At 33.8% G+C, this 22,907-nt stretch overlaps 2 protein-coding genes across 2 annotated transcripts in view; one reads left to right on the forward strand and one right to left on the reverse strand.

The window, feature by feature from the left end:
* Positions 1-1,773: 1,773 nt before the first annotated feature.
* Positions 1,774-22,399, reverse strand: NDUFV3 (NADH:ubiquinone oxidoreductase subunit V3). The gene is made up of 4 exons (XM_074213906.1): positions 22,198-22,399; positions 20,816-20,933; positions 5,881-6,759; positions 1,774-2,021 (listed from the first exon to the last, which is right to left on the reverse strand). Exons 1-4 carry the CDS (start codon positions 22,243-22,245, stop codon positions 1,870-1,872), a joined length of 1,197 nt encoding a protein of 398 aa, XP_074070007.1. The 5' UTR covers positions 22,246-22,399; the 3' UTR covers positions 1,774-1,869.
* The window catches only part of WDR4 (WDR4 tRNA N7-guanosine methyltransferase non-catalytic subunit), a 75,559-nt gene continuing 74,771 nt past the window's right edge, over positions 22,120-22,907 (forward strand). The window contains exon 1 of the mRNA XM_074213909.1: positions 22,120-22,571. The gene's annotated coding sequence lies outside the window, so the exon portion shown is untranslated. The remainder of the gene's footprint in view (positions 22,572-22,907) is intronic.

Here is a 22,907-nt window from a genome sequence, read left to right on the forward strand (position 1 = left end):
GTGGCACAATGGATAGGCCACCGACCCTGGGTTCAAATCTGGCCTCAGACACTTAATAATTACCTAGCTGTGTGGTCTTGGACAAGCCACTTAACCCCACTTGCCTTGCAAAAACCTAAAAAAAACCCCCCAAAAAACTTTGATTACTCTGAAAACCACCTGTACATATCCTTTGACCATTTATCAATTGAGGAATGATTTGTATTCTTATAAAAATTTTACACAGTTCTCTATATTTGAAAAATGAAGCTCATCAGAAATATTTACTGTAAAATTTTTTTCCCCTCAGTTTTTCTTCTTTTCTTCTTATCCAGATTGCATTGTTGTTGGGTTTTTCTTGTGCAAAACCTTTTTAATGTGCTATGATCAAAATGATTCATTTTATATTTTATAATCCCCATCTCATGTTCAGTCCTAAATTTTTCCCTTATCCTTAGATTTGTCAGGTAAACAATTCTATGTTCCCAAAATCTGCTTATGGCATCACCCTTTATGACTAAATCATGCACCTTATTTTGACCTTATCTTGTGACCTTATCAGTGTGAGGTGTTGTTCTATACCTAGTTTCTGCCATACTGTTTCCTAGTTTTCCCAGTTTTTGTCAAATAATGAGCTATCACGTAAGTTTGCATTTTAAAACCATCTGCAATCTAACTTCTCATCTTACATCACTTGTCAAATCTGATAGTCTCTTCTTAAACCTCATCTTTCCTTTCTGTTATCATCTTGACACAGATGAACACCTTTCTCCACCTAGATTCTATTCTAATTTTAATGACTTTAGTGTTTCTCCTTTTACCTATCTGAACAGTTTTTATCCTTATGCTTTCTAACTTTGTGTTCCCCAAAGCCCTCTTTTTATATAGTATCTCCATGCAGATGACTCAGATTAAGTTTCTGAGTCCTTCCCCCAAGCTTCAACTTTGTACCCCCAATTATCTATTGGCTATTCAAAACTAATTGTCCTAAAGACATCTTAAAGGCAGAATGTTCAAAACTGAATTCATATTTCATACTATTTGTCTCTAACTTAAGATATATCTCCATCTTCTTAATAAAGGAACTGTTTAAATAAAAATCATTCCAAATTTAAGAAACAAAACTGGATTTAAATGTAGGCAAAAATTTATGATTTCTGTAATTCAAGAAAGGCCTTTCCATTCTTTTCCACCAGCATCTTGTTAATGCCTTAGATACAATCAAACCTTCTTTCAGCTCCAGAGCATTTTATAAATAGTCTAGGAGAATTTTTAACTGAAGGATAGAGTAAATAACAAAATATAAATCAGATCATTAGATTATATGAGATTGAAAAGCTTTTTCATGAATAAAATCATTAGCACCTAGGATAAGAGAAGTTAAAAAAAAATTTTTGCATTAAATATCTCTAACATAGGATATCAATCCAATATAGAGAAGGAATTAAACACCAATATGTAAGACCAAGAGCCACTTCCCCCATGAATAAATGGTCAAAGAATTTTCAAAAAAATTTTATTAATGTATTAATATTCTCAGGAAAGACTGTTCCTTTAACTTTATTTATTTATCTGTCTATTTATTTATTTATTTTTTATGTTTTTTTGCAAGGCAAATGGGGTTAAGTGGCTTGCCCAAGGCCAAACAGCTAGGTAATTATTAAGTATCTGAGACCGGATTTGAACCCAGGTACTCCTCACGCCAAGGTCGGTGCTTTATCCACCACGCCACCTAGCCGCACCTGTTCCTTTAATTTTAGAAGGTGAAGTAAGCAAATAAAATATTTATACAAATTACTGTTGACTGACTTTATTTATATAGGAGAAAATGCAGCAATGATGACTCACTAATTGAATCACACACTTGAAATTTTTCTTTTAACTTTACACTCAGTGTCTAGGTGACTCTCGACCTGAGGATGGCTGAGGCAACCTAAATTTCAAAATATCCAGGTAAAAATCTAAGAAGGTGTAAGTGTTGTAGTTATGATGTTGAAGGTTCTTGTAGGTAGAATTATCAAATGTCTCAGCCGTTTCAGACCCTGTGGAGGAAAAATAAAGCTAGTTAGTAACTTTAAGAATAGAAGAATCAATTAATTACTTTTTGGATAAGTCAATTATCAAGTATTCAGTCGCTTAAGATGTTCAAACATTTTCCAAATACATAATCTAGTACAATATAATTAAAAATTACTAAACTTTTTTTTTGAGGCAATCAGGATTTTAAGTAACTTGCCTATGGTCACATAACCTAGTTAAGTATCTAGATTTAACTGAGGTCCTCCTGACTACTGGGCAGATGCTCTATCCACTGTGCCCTCTAAACTGTTTTTTTTAAAAAGAATACTCACTTGGTAACAGTTGTTCAAAGCAAAATGAAATTAATCTTATACTTTTTTAAAATATGAACATTTAAAAGATCAAATCAGTAACTAAACTGGATTATATAATTAAAATTTTCCTTATTAATAATCTCATTTTTCTAGTAACCTGACTGCATGTTTAATATACTAACCAAGAAAATGCATAGATGCACTTTGAGCGAACTTGAAAATGCAGATAAAGCTTGAAAAAGCAGATAAAGCAATAGTGGAATATTTTTTAAAAAGTCAACAAAAGCTGAACTATTTCCCCCTAATCTTGAATGAGCATAGAACAATTTCATCACTAATCGTTTAAAAAAAATTGTTTATAACTACAATGAACAGATGTGATCAATTAATCATTTTTTAAACTATTAGTCTGATCACTAAAGTCACTGGATTTATTTTTTTTCAAATTTTGTTTTTATATGCGATAGAATATAATTTTATTTCCTCATTACAAAAAATTCAGAAGTACACAGTGAAATATTTAATAACAATTAGACACAAAACGTTTTAAATAATATACCCTACCCTCCCTCATTACAGGTTTATCTCTGAAGCTGAAACTTTCTGTATGTGTTGTCTTCCCCATTAGAATGAGTTTACTGAGAATAAGGACCATCTTTTGTGTTTATGTCCCCAGTCCACAGCACAGTATAGTGTACATAATAAGCACTTGATAAATGCTTTTTTCAAATTCCTTCATTCAACTACATATTTAAATAGTTTGTTATTAGTTTAAGATTACTGAAAACTAAGAAATAACATGCTTTCCAGAAACAGAGCATGTCACATAAAATGAGAAAATAAAATTATCTGAAATGACACATTCTTTTTGATTTAGCTTTTAATGATGTCAGATATCTTGAGACTAAATAAGTTGTCAAAAATTTCTTTTTAATTTCTATTTCTTCAAGTCAAGAAACCTATCTTTATAAAAATAATTCCTGACTTTTAGACAGCATTTCAAGGTTTACAAAGTGCCTTGCATATAATGTCATATTTGATCCTCAATAATGGCATAAATAGGTATTATTATTAGCTCCATTTTAGAGAAGAAGAAACTGAATCACAGAGAGATTAAATTAATAGCCTATGGGGTTATGTGGCTTATCCAAGACCACACAGCTAGGGAATTGTTAAGTGTCTGAGTCTGGATTTGAATTCAGGTCCTCCTGACTCCAGAGTAAGTTGCTCTATCCATGCTCTATTCACTGCAACACCTAGCTGCCCCCACAAATTAAATTTTAATCTTGTTCTACTCTACGGATTTGGAGGGGCTACAGCACTTTGGTTTGACACCTCTGACACGAAAGTCATAGAAAAGATTAGAATTCAGATTCCTACCAACTGTCACTCACTGCTTCCCTCTCTTCTAGTATACCACATTGCCTCAACACAGATATATTACAGTCTTTATTCCTTTACTTTCTTTTTTGTTTGTATTTTTGCATGGCAATGGGGTTAAGTGACTAGCCCAAGGTCACCCAGCTAAGTAAGTACTAAGTATCTGAGGCCAAAACTGAACTCCTGATTCCAGGGCCTCTGTTCTATCCACTGAAATACCTAGCTGACCTCATTCCTTTAAATTCTATGTCTAAGTTAAATTAAATACGACAAAGTACTGTTCTGTTTAAAAGGCATTTAACACTTGACTAAACATATTCAGTGTCTTTACTGTTGAAAAATTAAATCCTCAAAAATATTTTAATATAGATATGTCATTGTGAAAGGGATTCACAATTATAAAAAAAAATCTTATTACCATGAAGTTAAAGTTACACATTATCCCCCTTTAAATTTTCTTTTCTTCTTTAAGCTTAACACAAAGAAAAAGAGTTCTTACAAGGAACATATATCCGCAAAGGATTTTCTATATGTAAATAGCCTCCTTTTCCAACAAATTTTTGCTACCTGAAAAAAATATTGAACTCACAGTGTAAATAAACTTGTTTTTGTTTCTGTTTTTTTTTTTTAGATTTTTCAAGGCAATGGGGTTAACTGGCTTGCCCAAGGCCACACGGCTCGATAATTATTAAGTGTCTGAGGTCAGATTTGAACCCAGGTACTCCTGACTCCAAGGCTGGTGCTCTATTCACTGTGCCACCTAGCCACCCCATAAATAAACTTGTTTGAAAGTTTCTGGTATTCCTGTTCATTTCAGAGGATGATTTAAAAAAGTATAGGTAAATGTTATTTTTTGAAATCCTGAGCAAGTTTTGTAAGCTAATAGCAGCACTATTTGCACGGTAATGGTGTAACAAGCACTATTTGCATGGTAATGGTGTAACAAGTGAAAAAAATACATAAGAGCACAGAAAATATGTAAATTTAGTAAATATGTTACAATTTACAAAGGAAATATATACTAGAAAGCATATAAATTAGTGGTCAAGAAGAAACTTGAGTTAGAGACAGAGGAAGCAAAAAAATCTTATTAGTAAACACTGTATTTTAGAGCAGTATTTAGATCTATGTTTTTATAGAGAGAACAGATAAAGATGCTATATAATAAAGCACTATAACATACAATCCAAGCAATAAAAGTATTAAGCACCTTGAAATTTTTTAAAGTGCCACACACATAACCTAAAATTATAGGAAGCTTTCCAGTTTAATGCTCAAAGGGAAAAAAAAGTTTCAAGCAAGAACAAGCAAGCGATTGTATTTGTCTCTATTTTAAAATATTTTATGCAAAATTCTTTTATAAAAATAAATCTTAGAAACAAAAAAAAGTCAAGTCTCCAATGGTATCTGTCACCAGAGAATGCAATGGGGTATACTTATAGCCTGTATTCTGTGGTTACCAACAAAGGACAAATATTGAAACTTTTTAGAATTGGGATCCAACATTTTTTCTTTCTCAGATTAAAATGATGGCATATATAGTATTTTAAAATTTGCAAAGTGTTTTTACAAATATTTATCTCATTTGATTCTCAGAATAATCTCATTTGATGTAGGTGATATCTTCCTACAAGTGAGGGAAACAAAGGCAGAGGTTAAGTTACTTGCCTAGAATCACATTATCTAATCAGGATCCCTTCAAGATCTTTCTGACTTCAGGTCCAGCACTCTATATCAACTGCTCTAATAACTACTTTAGATACTTAGTTGAAATATACTTTGAACTAGTATGCATACAAAACAATGGAATCAAAGACCATACAGCTTTTAAATGATAATACTTAACCAGATGATCACTCAGTCACATGAAATGACATGAGAACATATGACTATGTCCTATACAAAAGTAGTTAAATCAGAGAAGCTATCAATATTCAAAGATTATATTTGCTATATAATCCAGACTACATCAACTTTGCTTTCCAAATGGAAACATATATTAAAAATTTGGTGGAGCTAGCCAAAAGAATAAGATTTATGGTAAAGATTTTTTTCTCTTAGTCAAAGACATTCTAAGAAGCAAACTAACAAAATTCATAACATAATTATTTATAATTAAAAAATTCTTTTGATTATGAAATCTCCTCAGTGACATAATAAAGTTTTGAATCACAAATTAAAGTTGTACCCAACATGATGTCTTGACTTTTCAATTTCACTTGAAACACTTCTTCCTCTGTACCAGTGTTAACTGTTGGCACATTTTCTTCTAAAATGCCCTCTCTGGTCTGAGGAGGTGCTTCCAAATTTGGGATGGGTATCTGTTTCTGCAAAATGTCCTTTTGCTCAAAATGATCTTCTGTAAAATCAATAGCTGTTGGTTTCTCTTTACTGTTTTCTTTCTTCGCTATGGACAATTTTGATCCCATGTCTAATTGGGTTGAGGATCCTCCTTCCATTTGATCAGATAAATTCCTATTATTTTCAACTAGTTTTTGGTTTTCTTTAGTTACTTCATTCAAATGAAATATAGAATTCTGCATTTGTGCTTCTTTTGTACTTTCATCTTTAAAAGATCCTATCATTTCTGATTTGGGTATTTTAGGCTCTTTATAGGTTTCTGATTGTTCAGTCAATTTCATCTCCGATTGAAGAGGTTTCTCCCAATGCATAGAGTCCATATGTGCTTTCTGGGTCCTAGTTTCAAAAACCTCCTGTTGTGGAAACTCTCCTTTGATTTTGACAGCAATCTGAGATTTCAAGTCACCATCTTCTCTATCAGAATCTGAGTCAGATGAAGAATATGGCAAATCAGCTTCATCATTCTTTACTCTGAGTGAAGAAGTTGAAACTTTTGGAGTAAGTTCTGCTACATTCTTTCCTGGCAAAAGTTTACTGACTTCTTCATCTGTCTGTTGTTTGATGTCATCAGAGTTAATATTATTAACTATGGTCTTGCCTTTATTCACAGCTGATGGATAAGAATTAGGTGATGATAATTTTTTAGGAAATTCAGCTCTTGAAGCTGGTAGTAATAGCTTGGCCCCTTCCTTTGGTGCCACTACATCTAGGAAATGGCATAAAAAGGAACATTAATCTTTCCAATATAATTTTCTTATATGAATACGGTTTTAAATTTTTAAAAATTTAAATTAAACCACAATCCAGTGGAATCAGATGCATATAACACATTAAATCAGTTTAAAACCATTTAATTAAATATCAAACTAATATGTATACTGCTGGGAGGTCAGAACACATGTAAAGCATAATCAGGAAGTTTAAAATGAATACTTTTCAATCTAATGCTTATATTAATGTTATTACATTCATTTGGGATTATCTAAAGTATTGTTCCCATAATACAAAAAAAATATCAAAGGAAAGTTGTTCAACATAAATAAAAAATAGGAAAAACACAATCTATGAATATATATATATATATATATATGTATATATATATATATATATATATTACCCAATAACATTTTACTGAAGTATTTTTCTTCAGCAATGGAAAGAACAAAGCTTATTAATTAGCATATTTAGCAATAAGAACAATGAACAATCATAAATGAGTTAATTAGTTAGTGCCTACACAATTGCTCACACTTTCCTCCATTACATTAAAGTATAAATAAATAGCTTAAAACAGAAAACACAGTGAAGAGATATTATTGAGTCACAGAACTCAGAAAAGTGTAACTCTATAACAAAAATACCAAAGTCTTTTGAGTTGATGGAAAACAACTTGAAGCATGAGATAATAAAAAAAAAAAATGAAATCAGAAGTGAAAATTAAGCTCAGGAGAAAAAAGTGAAAGAAAAAAAACAACTGATAACAGAAATTAGAAAAACCAAGCCAAGGAATCAACTTTAGAAAATGAAATTAAGCTAAAAGAACTCAATGGCTCTATAAAAATAAAAATAATAGAATAAGATCAAAAGACTGGAAAAATTTCAGAAAATCTAAGATATTGAATATTAAAAAGAAATCTGGAAAATAGTGAAGAAGAGATAATTAAAGAAGCATCAAACTATGAGAATTATGACCAAGACTGTGATACCATGTGTTAAGAAATTATAAATGAAAACTGTCCATATTTATTAGAAACAGAGAGCAAAAGTGGAAAAAGGGGTGGAAAAATAAGAATTCATAAATCATCTTCTGAAAAACATAAAATGAAAACATCCAGGAACATCACAGCCAAAATCAAGGACTTCCAAGTCAAAGAAAAAAATATTCTGCCAGTAAAATGAAACACAAATTCCAAGTATCAAAAAATCTGGGTACCAGAGAAAGCAAAGAAAGCATATTCCAAAAGCCAAAGAAAAATACAACTACAAACAATTCAACCTGAAAAACAAAGTATAATCCCAAAGGTGAGAAAATGGATTTTTTTTTTACTAGAATTATGGACCTCTCCATATGTGAACAACCTAGAGCAGAGTGGAAGCTTTTAAATGTAAACACAAGAAAGAAGAAAAATCTAGAAAGGTATGAATATTTGGAAGGACTAAACAATGAAATGCTAACATCCTAATATAGAGAACAGAGAAAAGTATTTTTCCAGAATACTAATTTCTTCAAGGATCAAAAAACAAGCAAGACAAAAAAATGGGACTTGAAGTGTGGGTTTATTCATTTGGTTGTTTTTTAACTATATGTATATGAATTTATCTATGTACACATCTATGTGATCTATATGCATATATATATTTTTATTTTGTAAATATTTCCCAATTACATGTATATAGATTTTCAACACTGATTTTAAAAAATTGAGTTGTAATGTTCTCTTCATCCCTCACATCTTGAGAAGGTAAGCAATATATTGATTGCATATGTAAAATCAAACAAAATATATTTCCATATTAGCCAAATTATAAAAGCAAACACACAAGTAAAAATAAAGATAAAAAGTATTCTTCAATACGGACTCAAGAGTTTATCAGTTTTATCTCTGAAGATAACATTTTTCTTCAAGGTTCCTTTTGAATTGTCTTGGATGACTGTCTTGATCAGAGTAGTTCTTTTTCACAATTGATCATCCCTATAATACTGCTGTTACTGTGTGTAATGATCTCTTGGTTCTATTTACTTGCTTTTTTCATCTAAATTATCCAGGTTTTTCTGCAATCATCCAGCTTGTCATTTTGCAGTCATAGACCATTACTTCTTCAGTTGTTATCAAATTGATGGGCATCCTCTCAATTTCCAATTTTTTTGACACCACAAAAAGAAATAGTGTAAATATTTTTGTACATATTTCTTTCCCCTTTCCTTTGATCACTTTAGGATATGGACCTATGACTAGTATTGCTGGGTAAAAGGGTATGCACAGTTTTATAGTCCTTTGGGTGTGTTTCCTAATTGCTCTCCAAAATGCTTGGACAAACTATTTAGTATCCCAATTTTTCCACATCTCCTCCAGCATTTGTCATTTTCTTTTTCTGTCATATTAGTCAATCTGATAAATGAGGTTTGTTTTAATTTGAATTTCTCTAATCAAAAGTGATTTTGAACATTTTTTAATACGACTATTGATAACTTTGATTTCTTCCAAAAATTCTCTATTTATATTCACTGACCATTTATCAAATGGAAAATGACTCATATTTTTATAAATCTGGTTGTTTCCTATATTTCTGAAGAATGGGACCTTTACCAGAGAAACTTGTTATATGCTTTTTTTCCAGTTTCCTGTTTTCATTCTAATTTGGGCTGCATTAGTTTTGATTGGGCAAAACCTTTTTAAATTAAATGAAATCAAATCATACATTTTATTCCCCATGAAACTCTCTCTCTTTTGTTGTCCATAAACTCTTCCCTTATTCATAGATCTGACACTTTCCCATACTCTCCTATTTTACTTTTTTCTTGTAATTTTATTTTTTAAAATTATTTTAATTTTTATTAAATAGTTCACAATTACATGTATAAAATATAATAATAATTTTTAAAAATTTTGAATTACAAATTCTCTCCCTCTCACTGATTCCTGAGAAGACAAACAATTTGATTTAGATTATGCATGTGAGGTCATGTAAAACATTTTTTTTTAGGTTTTTGCAAGGCAATGGGGTTAAGTGGCTTGCCCAAGGCCACGCAGCTAAGGTAATTAAGAGTCTGAGGCCAGATTTGAACTCAGGTACTCCTGACTCCAGGGCCGGTGCTCTATCCACTGTGCCAGTTCTTATCCTTTTAATTTTATCTTTTTTGGGATACAAATCTAGGAGCAATACTGATGGGTAAAAGGGTACGATGGTTTTATAGATCTATGAGTACTGAGTTTCAAATTGCTCTCCAGAATGGGTCAAATGGTCACAACTCCACCAACAATGCATTTAGTATCTCAATTTTCCCACATTCCTTCCAATATGTGTCATTTTCCTTTTCTGTTATATTAGTCAATCTAATAGGTGTGGGGAAGTACTTCAGAGTTATTTTAATTTGTATTTCTCTAATCAATAGTGATTAATAACATTTTCCCATGGCTAGTTTTGATTACTAAATCAAAAAACTGTGTTCATTTCCTTTGACCATTTATCAATTGGACAATATCTTTTCTTTTTATAAATGACTGTTCTCTACATATTAGACTGGAATAAACAAGTCCATTATAGTTGATCATCACCACCTAATGTTGCTGTTAGTGTGTACAGTTCTGGTCACTTCACTCAGCATCAGTTTATGCAAGTGTTTCCAAGTATTATGAAGTTTTGTCCCTTCAATAATTTTTTTTTGTTTAGGTTTTTGCAAGGCAAATGGGGTTAAGTGGTTTGCCCAAGGCCACACAGCTAGGTAATTATTAAGTGTCTGAGACTGGATTTGAACCCAGGTACTTCTGACTCCAAGGCTGGTGCTTTATCCACTACGCCACCTAGCCACCCCCAATAATTTTTAAATTATCTTTCCTGGACCTATTTTCCATTCAGTTTTTTTCAATGAGATATTTTGCAATTTCTTCTATTTTTTTTCATTGATTTATTGTTTCTTGATGTTTCATGGAATCATTAGCTTCCATATGCCTAATTCTAATTTTTTATTTTTAGGTTTTTTCAAGGCAAATGGGGTTAAGTGGCTTACCCAAGGCCACACAGCTAGGTAACTATTACGTGTCTGAGACCGGATTTGAACCCAGGTACTCCTGACTCTAGGGCTGGTGCTTTATCCACTGTGCCACCTAGCTGCCCCCTAATTCTAATTTTTTAAGAGATTATTTTCTTCCTTGAGTTTTTAAAACTTCCTTTTCCATTTGGTAAATTCTTCTTTCTAAGGAGTTTTCAGTGGATTTTTGTATCTTTTTTTACCATTTGGTGTATTCTACTTTTTAAGGCATTATTTTCTTTTTGTTTTAATTTATTTTTATTAAAGATATTGAGTTTTACAATTTCCCCCCAATCTTACTTCCCTCCCCCCCACCCCTCCACAGAAAGGATTGTCAGTCTTTATTTTGTTTCCATGTTGTACCTTGATCCAAATTGGGTATGATGAGAGAGAAATCGTATCCTTAAAGAAGAGATGAGAAGTCTAAGAGGTAACAAGATCTGACAATAAGATATTTGGTTTTTTCTAAATTAAAGGGAATAGTCCTTGAACTTTGTTCAAACTTCACAGCTCCTTATCCGGATACAGATGGCACTCTCCTTTGTAGACAGCCCAAAATTGTTCCCAATTGTTGCACTGATGGAATGAGCGAGTCCTTCAAGGTTAAACATCACTCCCATGTTGCTGTTAGGGTATACAGTGTTTTTCTGGTTCTGCTCATCTCACTCAGCATCAGTTCATGCAAATCCCTCCAGGCTTCCCTGAAATCCCATCCCTCTTGGTTTCTAATAGAACAATAGTGTTCCATGACATATATATACACCAGTTTGCTAAGCCATTCCCCAATTGAAGGACATTTACTTGATTTCCAATTCTTTGCCACCACAAACAGGGCTGCTATGAATATTTTTGTACAAGTGATGTTTTTACCCTTTTTCATTATCTCTTCAAGGTATAGACCTAGTAGTGGTATTGCTGGGTCAAAGGGTAAGGCATTATTTTCTTCAGTAATTTTTGTGCTTCCTTTACCAAGCTGTTAATTATTCTCATTTCTTTTCCCCCTTTTTTCCCTTCTATCTCTTATTTGATTGTAAAATCCTTCTTTTGAGTTCTTCCACAAAAATATTTTGAGCCTAAGAGCAACTCACAATTTTCTTTGAGGTTTTAGATGTAACAATTTTGACTTTCTTCTTGTTTATCTTCCCTGTCACCATAATACTAAAGTGGGGCTCTGCTCTTGGGGTACAGGGAGAACTGTTTCAAGTTTTATACTTTTTTGTTGCTGCTTACAGATGGTTCTGAAGGTTTTTCTATGTTTTTAGCTCTTGCAGGATGGGATGATCTAAGGAGATGTGTGGTCACTGCTTTTCTGGCTGTGCTCTAATCTATGAGCAATCATAAGCATTCTTTTCCAACCTGGAACTGTGACCAAGATCCCCACTCCCCTGTTGCCACAAGGTCTGACATACTAGTGCTTCTTCTTGCACTGGGACTGTGTGTCAAGACTGTTACACAGATCTGAGTAGAAGAGACAATGCAGTAGTTCTGCACCCAGCACAAGCAATGAGACTGTTGTAATCTCCTCACCAGTTGCTGACCTTTACCATCTGTGGGCTGAGAGCTCTGGAAGTCACTGAAAGTACTGCTGATTCAGTGACCCCAACATCTGCTGCTGGTTTGCTTGGCCCAGTCTATTCCAGAATATGGTCCACTCTCATCTCACTACAAGAGACCTTTTCTAACAACCTTCTAAGTTGACTCGGTTGGAAAACTTTTCACCTCTTGGGTTCTGCCACTCCACAATTCATATTGAGGCATTATTTAAAGTAGTTTGGAGGGAAATTTGCAAGAGCTTGGTGAGTCCCAGCCTTTTCTCCATCATCTTGGCCACTGCTGCAAAAATTTTAATAAGTATTGATATGCAAACTATAAAAAAAAATCACCAAGATTACACCTGGATTTATCAGTAATGGAACTACTCACTCTATTATTAAGGAAATGATAAACAAAAATGGCCAAAAAGAAGAAAACAACAGTAACCAAATGATTATATGAATAGATATAAAAAACTTTTGAATATATTCAATACCCACTACAGATCAAAATACTAGAAAACACAGAAACTTTCCTTAATATAATATTTAATTCCAAATACTAGAATTTTCTGGATTGTGGAAAATAAGCTAGAAGCTTTTCCAATAAAGTCAGAAATAAAGAAAGGAAGTTCATTATTAACATTAGTAATATAGTGTCAGAAATGCTAGTTACTGTAATAAAATCAAAAATTTAAGGAATAAACTTATGGAAGGAATAGTTTTTGCAAAAGACAAGATGGTTTATATAGAGAATCCCAGAGTCAACTAAAACACTCATCAAAACAAATAACTGCAGCAAAATTATAAAATATAAAACAAACACAAATCTGCTATTATTACCAACAAAATCCAGCAGACAGAATAGAAAGAGTAATTACATTTGAAATAAATACATACAACAAAAAAATTCCCAGAAACATATCTGCCAAAAACACAGAGAATGTTTATGAACACAATTATAAAATAGTATTTACCTGAAAAGATATCAAATAATTGCAGAAATATTAACCACCTCATTGACAGGCCAAATCAATACAATAAAATGATAATACTACCTAAATTAATTTATTCAGTCATACAAATCACACTACCAAAGGATTATTTTTTAAAAACTGGAAAAAATAACAAAATGTCAAAAATATTAAGGAAATTCTTAGGAAAAAACCTAAGAAGGAAGGGCTAGATCTTAAGTATACTAAAAAGAGTATAATGATCAAAATAATTTAATACTGGGTAAGAATCAGAGAAAGGATTAATGAAACAGACTAAATATATAGAAATTAATGAGCATAGTAATCTAGTGTTTGATAAGCCCCAAAATTCCAGCTATTGGGACAAAAATTGACTATTCAACAAAAATTGCTGGGAAAACTGTAAAGTAGAATGGGAAGACCTAGGTATAGAAAAATATCTCACACCCTATATCAAGATGAGCCTTCAGGCGGCTAGGTGGCACAGTGGATAGAGCATTGGCCCTGGAGTCAGGAGTACCTGAATTCAAATCCAGCCTCAGACACTTGATAATTACCTAGCCGTGTGTCCTTGGTCAAGCCACTTAACCCCATTTGCCTTGCAAAAAACCCCCCCCAAAAACAAAAAAACCTAAAAAAAAAAAATAAAAAGATGAACCTCAAGTGAGTCTATGATTTAGATATAAAGGTTGACATATAAATTAGAAAATGGGGGTGGCTAGGTGGTGCAGTGGTTTAAAACACCAGCCCTGGAGTCAGGAGTACTTGAGTTCAAATCTGGCCTCAGACACTTAATAATTACCAAGCTGTGTGGCTGTGGGCAAGCCACTTAACCCCACTGCCTTGCAAAAACAAAACAAAACAAAACAAACCTAAAAATTTTTTTAAAAAATAAATTAGAAAATGAAAGAAATTAACTGTCAGATCTATGGAAAGGTGAAGAAAAGTTCATGATTAAACAAGAACTAGAGAGAGAGTGACAGGAAATAAAAGATACTATTTTAATAAAAGTTTCTACACAAGCAAAACCAATGTAACTAAAATTTTAAAAGCTGGAAACTGGGAGAGAATCTTTGTTTTATATATATATATATATATATATATATATATATATATATATATATATATATATACACACACACACACACACACACACACGCACACATACCCCATATTTCCCTATATAAAAGACACACCCTTTTTCAAAAAATTTGAGCTCTAAAAACTGGGAGCATCTTATACAGTAGTTGTAGATTTTTTTTACTAGCATTTCCTGCTTTTTTGTGTTTGTTGTCTATATGCTCATTGTTTTGCATTTGTTACTGGTATATTTGGTTATGTTTTGCTACGTTCTGACCAGAAATGGCTCTGGGAACATTTTTGTAGTGCTGAATTCCAAAGTTTGCAAAAGTGAATGGAAATTGTGCTGCTGAATGTCAGTTTGGTCCTCCAACTGAGAAAACAATCTGAGACTGGCTATAGGAAGAAGAAACCCTACTGAAAACTCCCTGGCAGAAGAAGGCCATTAGAGGCAAATCAGCCTGATGATCTGATTTAGAGAGGAACTGGAGATCTGGATTGAATAGCAAAGGGTCACTGGAATTCCTGTATCCACAAAGATGGTTTAGCAGGAGGCCAGCAGAATTGCTGATGAAAAAGAAGTGACTAGATCAAGCAGGATTTATTCCAGGAATGCAGAGTTGGTTCAATATTAGGAAAACTGTTAGTATACTCAATTATATCAACAACAAACCTATCAAAAATCATATGATCATATCAATAGATGCTGAAAAAGCTTTTGACAAAATATAGCATCCATTCCTATTAAAAACACTAGAGAGTGTAGGAATAAATGGACTGTTCCTTAAAATAATTAGCAGTATCTATTTGAAACCATCAACAAGCATTATATTCAATGGGGAGAGGCTAGAGGCATTCCCAATAAGATCAGGGGTGAAACAAGGGTGCCCATTATCACCACTACTATTCAATATTGTATTAGAAATGTTAGCATCAGCAATTAGAGAAGAAAAAGAAATTGAAGGAATTAGAATTGGGAAAGAAGAGACAAAACTCTCACTCTTTGCAGATGACATGATGGTCTACCTAGAGAATCCCAAGAAATCATCCAAAAAACTACTGGAAACAATTAGCAATTTTAGCAAAGTTGCAGGTTATAAAATAAACCCTCATAAATCCTCAACTTTTCTATATATGTCTAGCAAGAAACAGCAGGAAGAGCTAGAAAGAGAAATCCCATTCAAAGTAACCTCAGACAATATAAAATATTTGGGAGTCTATTTGCCAAGACAGACTCAGAATCTTTTTGAAAACAATTATAAAACACTTCTCACACAAATTAAATCAGATTTAAATAACTGGGCAAATATCAACTGCTCATGGATAGGTAGAGCTAATATAATAAAAATGACAATTCTACCAAAACTAAACTATCTGTTTAGTGCCCTACCAATCAAAATTCCAAAAAATTACTTTAATGAGTTAGAAAAAACTGTAAGTAAATTCATATGGAGAAATAAAAAGTCAAGAATTGCCAGGAGCTTAATGAAAAAAAGTGCAAAAGAAGGTGGCTTAGCCCTACCTGATCTAAAATTATATTATAAAGCATCAGTCATCAAAACTATTTGGTATTGGCTAAGAAACAGAATGGTGGACCAGTGGAATAGACTAGGTATAAAAGCAGGAGATGATTACAGTAATCTGCTGTTTGATAAACCCAAAGAGTCCAGCCACTGGGATAAAAACTCCCTCTTTGATAAAAATTGCTGGGATTATTGGAAGTTAGTATGGAAGAAACTCAGATTAGATCAACACCTCACACCCTTTAACAAGATAAGATCCAAATGGTTACAGGACTTAGACATAAAAAACAATACTATAAGCAAATTAGAAGATCAAGGACTAGTCTACCTGTCAGATCTATGGAAAGGGGACTGGAGAACATCACCAAAAACCAATTAGATGATTTCGATTACATTAAATTTAAAAGCTTTTGCACAGATAAAACCAATGTAACCAAGATCAAAAGAAATGTAGTAAATTGGGAAACAATCTTTACAACTAATGATTCTGACAAAGGAATCATTTCTAAAATATACAGAGAACTGAGTCATATTTTTAAAGCAAAAAGCCATTCCCCAATTGACAAATAGTCAAAGGATATGCAAAGGCAATTTACAGATGAGGAGATCAAAGCAATCCATAGCCATATGAAAAAATTCTCTAAATCATTAGTTATTAGAGAAATGCAAATTAAAGCTTCTCTGAGGTACCACCTCACACCTCTCAGATTGGCCAATATGACCAGGAAGGATAATGATCATTGTTGGAAGGGTTGTGGGAAATCTGGGACACCTACTACACTGTTGGTGGAGCTGTGAACTCATCCAACACTTCTGGAGAGCTATTTGGAACTACACCCAAAGGGCAACAAAAATGTACATACCCTTTGACCCAGCAATACCACTACTGGGCCTATACCCTGAAGAGATGATGAAAAGGGGTTAAAAAAAAAAAAGAAAAAGAAAAAAAAGAAAAAGGGGTAGAAGCATTACTTGTACAAAAATATTTATAGCAGCCCTGTTTGTGGTGGCAAAGAGTTGGAAATCAAGTAAATGTCCTTCAATTGGGGAATGGCTTGGCAAACTGTGTTGTATGTACGTCATGGAACACTGTTGTTCTATTGGAAACCAGGAGGGACAGGATTTCAGGGAAGCCTGGAGGGATTTGCATGAACTGATGCTGAGTGAGATGAGCAGAACCAGAAAAACACTGTACAGCCTAACAGCAACATGGGAGTGATGTTCAACCTTGAAGGACTTGCTCATTCCATCAGCACAACAATTGGGAACAATTTTTGGCTGTCTGCAAAGGAGAGTGCCATCTGTATCCGGATAAGGAGCTGTGAAGTTTGAACAAAGTTCAAGGACTATTCCCTTTAATTTACAAAAAAAACCAGATATCTTATTGCCTGATCTTGTTACCTCTTAGACTTCTCTTCTTCAAGGATATGATTTTTCTCTCTCATCACACCCAATTTGGATCAAGGTACAACATGGAAACAAAGTAAAAACTAACAGAGTGCTTTCCGTGGGGGGGGGGGGGGGGGGGGGGGGGAAGGAAGCAAGATTGAGGGGGAAAATTGTAAAACTCAAATAATATCTTTAATAGAAATAAATTTTAAAAAAAAAGAAAAGAAAAAGAAGTGACTAATTTCAAAGTAAGACACAATTGGTGCTACAGGTTCATGAAATGTATCTATGCACCAGACTTGCGCAGGGAGTGCTTATGTTCAACCCCAGACCACAGCATAGGCAGGAAAGCAGTCAGAGCATCTCCTAAGACAATGATTGTTCATCATCAAACACAGATGAGGACAAGCTAATGGATGGGAGTTTTGACAGTGGGGAGGAGTTGTATAAATTTTATGATGAATAAAATTTAAGTTCAATAACTTTATAGAATGTTTTTTTTCAAATTTCAGGCCCCCAAAATTAAGTTGAGTTTTATACATGGCAGCATGTTATACGTGGGGAAATGTAGGTGTCATTTCTCAAATATATGAAGAATTTCTTCAAATTTATAAGACTAAGAACCAATCTCCAAATAATGGTCAAAGGATATGAACTGCCAGTTTTCAGAGAAAGAAATTCAAATTTTCAATAGACATGCTATTGGAAAAATGCTAAATTAAATGATTCATATAGAAAAATAGTAGTAAAGTTAAGAAAGGGGACATCTAATTGTCCTCTTTGAAAAACTCATACAAATATAACAGAAGAAAAAAGGAAGGAAAAGAAAAATAGGTAAGATTTTAACAACCTGAAGAGAAGTTTTTGAAGTAAGATATAATAGAACCATGGAGATTCAAATAACAAGTTTGCTGAAACAATGACTTCAATAAAGTAGTAAAACATAAAACTCAAAAAAATTATTTTTGTTACTAAAAAAAAATACCTCAGCAGAAAGAAAGAGAAAACATACACCACATTTAAAAGTTACTAGAGAATGTATAAAAATCTTAGGCATCTGGGGGCAGCTAGGTGGTGCAGTAGATAGAGCACTGGTCCTGGAGTCAGGAGGACCTGAGTTCAAATTTGACCTCAGACACTTATTGCCCAGCTGTGTGACCTTGGGCAAGTCACTTAACCCCATTGCCTTAAATTAAAAAAAAAACCAGTTAGGCATCTACCAAGACACATTTAGGACACATGAGGGTACAACAAAAATGGTTTTTAGGGAAATTCTATAGAAGGAAACTTAAGATTTGGGGAAACATTAATTGTTCCTAACTAGACAATGACAAGATAATAAAAAGGTCAATACTAACTAAATTAATTTGTAGATTCAGTACTTGAGCAATTAAATTACCATTTCATAAATCTAGACAAATAGAAAAGGCAAGAAAAGGTAATGAGAAGATAATAATGTCAATTATTGCCTAATGTCATAATTAGAAGATTAAAAAGATTACCAAGTACTATATATCCCCAAAGAAAAGAAGAGGAAGAAAACGTAAGAACTGGAGTACAAATATGGCATAATGAAAGGAAAATGTGGAAGAAGGGAAGTAAAAGGCAATTACTTTTGAGTGCCAGTCAAGATAACTCTCTAAATAAAGATAGATGATCCAGTCCCCCACCCAATTACTCCAAAAAACCTTCACACAGGTTAAAACCTATGCTTTCCCACTTACATAGCTATGACGTCTTGGTGTAAACTCTCATCTCTCATCACCCCATGCCTGAATTATTGCCATAAATACACTTCTGGTAGTTCTTTCTACCTCAGATCTCTATCCACTCTAATATCAAAGAGATTTTTCTGAAAATGCAGGTTTGATACAGTCACTAACTTTGTTTAATCCTTAGTAAACTTCCATTGGCTCACAATTTGGAAAAAAAATCTTCACAGCAAATCACTAATAAAGAAAGATCTGGCATCTGTAAAGAAAATTTTAGATTAAATGTATGACAATGTCTTTTCTCTCTCCTACCTCCCTTGACAAAGAAAAATATTTCTAACAACCAGGTATGGGAAAATCATAATAGATGATAGATTACTGAATTAACCATATGAAAAATATGTCAGAAAGATACAGAATTATACAAATTTATAATTTGCATTCTTATAAAAAACATAAGAAAAAGAATCATTTCCCAATAGATGATGTTCAAAGGATATAAATAAGTATTTCTCAAATGAAGAAACGAAAGCTACCATGACAACAAGAAAAAATGCTCCAGTAATGTAGGAGAGGGGCAGATAGGTGGCTCAGTGGATAGACACCAGCTCTGGAGTCAGGAGGACCTGAGTTCAAACGCTGACTCAGACATTTAATGATTGCCTAGCTGAGTGATCTTGGGCAAGTCACTTAACCCCACTGCCTAAAATTAATTAAAAAAAAAATAATGTAGAAGAATCAAGTCCAAATAACTCTAGCGCCCTACTTCATACCTTGCCTGATTGGCAAAGACAACCAAAGAGGAAAATAATCAATAGATGAGAGTAAAGTGAAATCAGATGCACTAGCCCAGGGCTGGCACCAATGGATAAGGGCAAAGTGGAGTCAGATGCATTAGTCCACTGCTGATAGAACTGTGAAACTGGTACTACCAATCTGGAAAACAATTTGGAACTATACTCAAAATGTCACTAAACTCTATTTACCTACCAACCCAATGATACAGATCAGGGTCATAAGAAAAGGACATATATATAGTTAGACGAACTGATATAAATATTTTATGGGAACAATTTTTGTTAAAGATTGGTAAACAAAATAAGTATCTATCAATTAGGGAATAGCTAAAACAACCTGTAGTCCATGAAAGTTAGGAAATTTTACTGACTTTAATCCTGGGTAATATAGAAAAAATGAAGATTCTTAATTTAATGCTATCATAAAATGATAATATATGAAGTATTCAGAGACAAAAGAGGATGAATAATGCAAAATTCATATAAAGAAATTTGCAGAGTCAGGAGAACAATTTACACATTAGTGTTCTCATGGTTTGGTTGATGATTTTCCTTTGATAAGTCTTTAAGAAAAAGAAAAGAAAGCATGGAATATAATATGAAAAGGTAAACCGGAATTACAGTTGAAGCAACCAAGGAGGAGGTGGTTTAATGAGAATATACCTTATTCTCACACTACAAAAACACCCACAGAATAATAAGATTACCACAGGAGGTTTGAAGGACACAAACATTTCAAGATTAGAAGAAAAAAGCTGGCTAACCTGAAGTTGAGTTCATAGTAGTATAGAATTACATTACAAATGATGGAATAACAAATATTATTTTATAATATACAATAATAATAATACACTTAGAATACATATAGAAATGATTCAGAACAGTGCTAAAAGCTAAATTTCAATTACAGATTTTATATCTGCTATTTTTAAAATGGCTTTTATGCATGGCATAGTGATTTATTTACTTTGTAGAATCTTCCCTTTATTATCATAAAAATCTTACTTTTTGGTGGCTGTTGCATTTTAGGTTCCTTTTGTTCTTTTTCACCATCTCCTGATTTTGTCGAGAGAAAAACTGTTGAAGCAAATTCTCTAATTCCCCATAGTTTCAGTTGTATGGTCTGGAAAAAAAAAGGAATTATAGATATTTCTTAATACAATTCCAGTCAATTAATTTCATTTATTCTGGCTATGTTTGCTATTTTGTAATGAAACAAAAAGGAACTCTTAAACATAAATATTTACTGACAAAAATTTTAGAGTTATCAACAAAATATTGTTACTTCTGCTTTTTAACTTAAGTGAATGAAAAATCCTGAGAGAGAATATGAATGATTCAAAAAAAGCTTCCAGCTTTTTGATCAATTTTGATCAATGTATATAGCATGGAAATAATGTAAAGATTATCAGACTGGGGCGGCTAGCGGCTAGGTTGTGAAGTGGATAGAGCACCGGCCCTGGGGTCAGGAGAACCTGAGTTCAAACCCGACCTCAGACACTTAATAATTACCTAGCTGTGTGACCGTGGGCAAGTCAACTTAACCCCATTTACCTTGCAAAAATATTTAAAAAAAAGATTATCAGACTGTCTTCTGTGGGGGAGTGGGGAGAGGGAAAGGAGAGCATGGTAAAATTCAAAGCTTTACAAAAAAATGGTAAGTGGAAACTATTATTGTATATAATTGGAAAACAAATAAAATACTTATAGAAAAAAGTACAAGCTCTAAAGCAAATTATTTTAAGCGATTCGACATCTATTTTAGATTTTCTTCTTTCTCCTTATTAACAAACTATTTTATGCCTACATTGGTCAATCCGGATTTTACGGACATATTCACATTTTTATAGTAGGTTCTTTTGAGCAAACACAATCTTCTCACTGACTTGTGTAAAACAGGATACCTTGTTGCCAAAGACTAATTGGTATTGGCTTGGGTATGTTGATTTAACTAAATCTGATGCAAACAGGAGACAAAATCTTTTAATCACAAAAAGAAATCACGAGCTAATTGGGCTGACAAAGATGCCTGACCATTACACAAAGCTCCTGTGATCACAGAAGAGGATGAAAAATACGACAGAAAATATTTATCTTGCCCTGGTTACGTGTAATTTTATTTCTTCTTTTAACAGACCAAAATACAAAGTCAAAGTCGAATTAGCATGCGTAGTTAGATTCCGGCTAGACGCGGCCCCGTGACGTCACTTCCCGCAGAGGACGACCTTGACTCGCCCGGAGCACATGCGCACAAACTATTAAACCGACGCCCTTTTTCCTCTGCCCCTCCCCCCTCGCCCGCCCCGTCGGAGCGGACTCGAGCCCAGCCCAAGCCCAGCGACTCTCCAGCGGGACTCCCGGCCGTCATGGGCCCTTCCTGACTTTACCTTCGACACCGCTCCCCGGCCCAGTGCCCGGACAGAGGAAAACGCCATAGCTCTCTACCGGGTCCCGAGGACGTCCACCGGGCGCCCTTCCGGTCTCCCAGGCGCCCGCACGACTGGCCAATCGCAAGCCGGGGGCGGGGCCGGGGCTTGCCCGCCTCGCCGTCCCCCTCGGAGGCCCTTTGACCCCGTAGCCCCCACTTCCTCTCCCGCGCTCCAGTCACCCGATGACCCCGCCCCCAACCAAAGGCGAGCTGGTTACCTTGGCAACCGAGGGCCTTCTGTTGCTGCACAGGCTCTGAAATCAATCTCTCTGGTTTATAAAACAAACAAAAACGAAGATGCGGTTACGAAATACCTCGAGCAGCAGCATCCTGGTTTGTGAATGTCTTTTCTAGAATCTTAAAATGCTTCATAAACGTCATTTCTGATTTCTGTCCCCCAAGAACACGTGAACTGGAGAACTCCACTCGACCATTAAACTCTTTTTTTTAACTTAAATTACCCGACTGTATCTATCAGAGTGTTTTGTATTCACTATGGTCATTTAAAGTATGGTTCTATGATTCCATCTGGTGTGAATCCTTCATACCTCAATGCTCTTGTGACCTTTTAATGATTCTTTTAATATTTTATGGATACCAACTAACACTATAAATTGCAAGGGTTTTTTTTTTTTAGGTTTTTGCAAGTCAAATGGAGTTAAGGCAAGT

The sequence above is a fragment of the Macrotis lagotis genome, chromosome 1 (genome assembly GCF_037893015.1).
Source record: "Macrotis lagotis isolate mMagLag1 chromosome 1, bilby.v1.9.chrom.fasta, whole genome shotgun sequence".
NCBI classification, from domain to species: domain Eukaryota; kingdom Metazoa; phylum Chordata; class Mammalia; order Peramelemorphia; family Peramelidae; genus Macrotis; species Macrotis lagotis.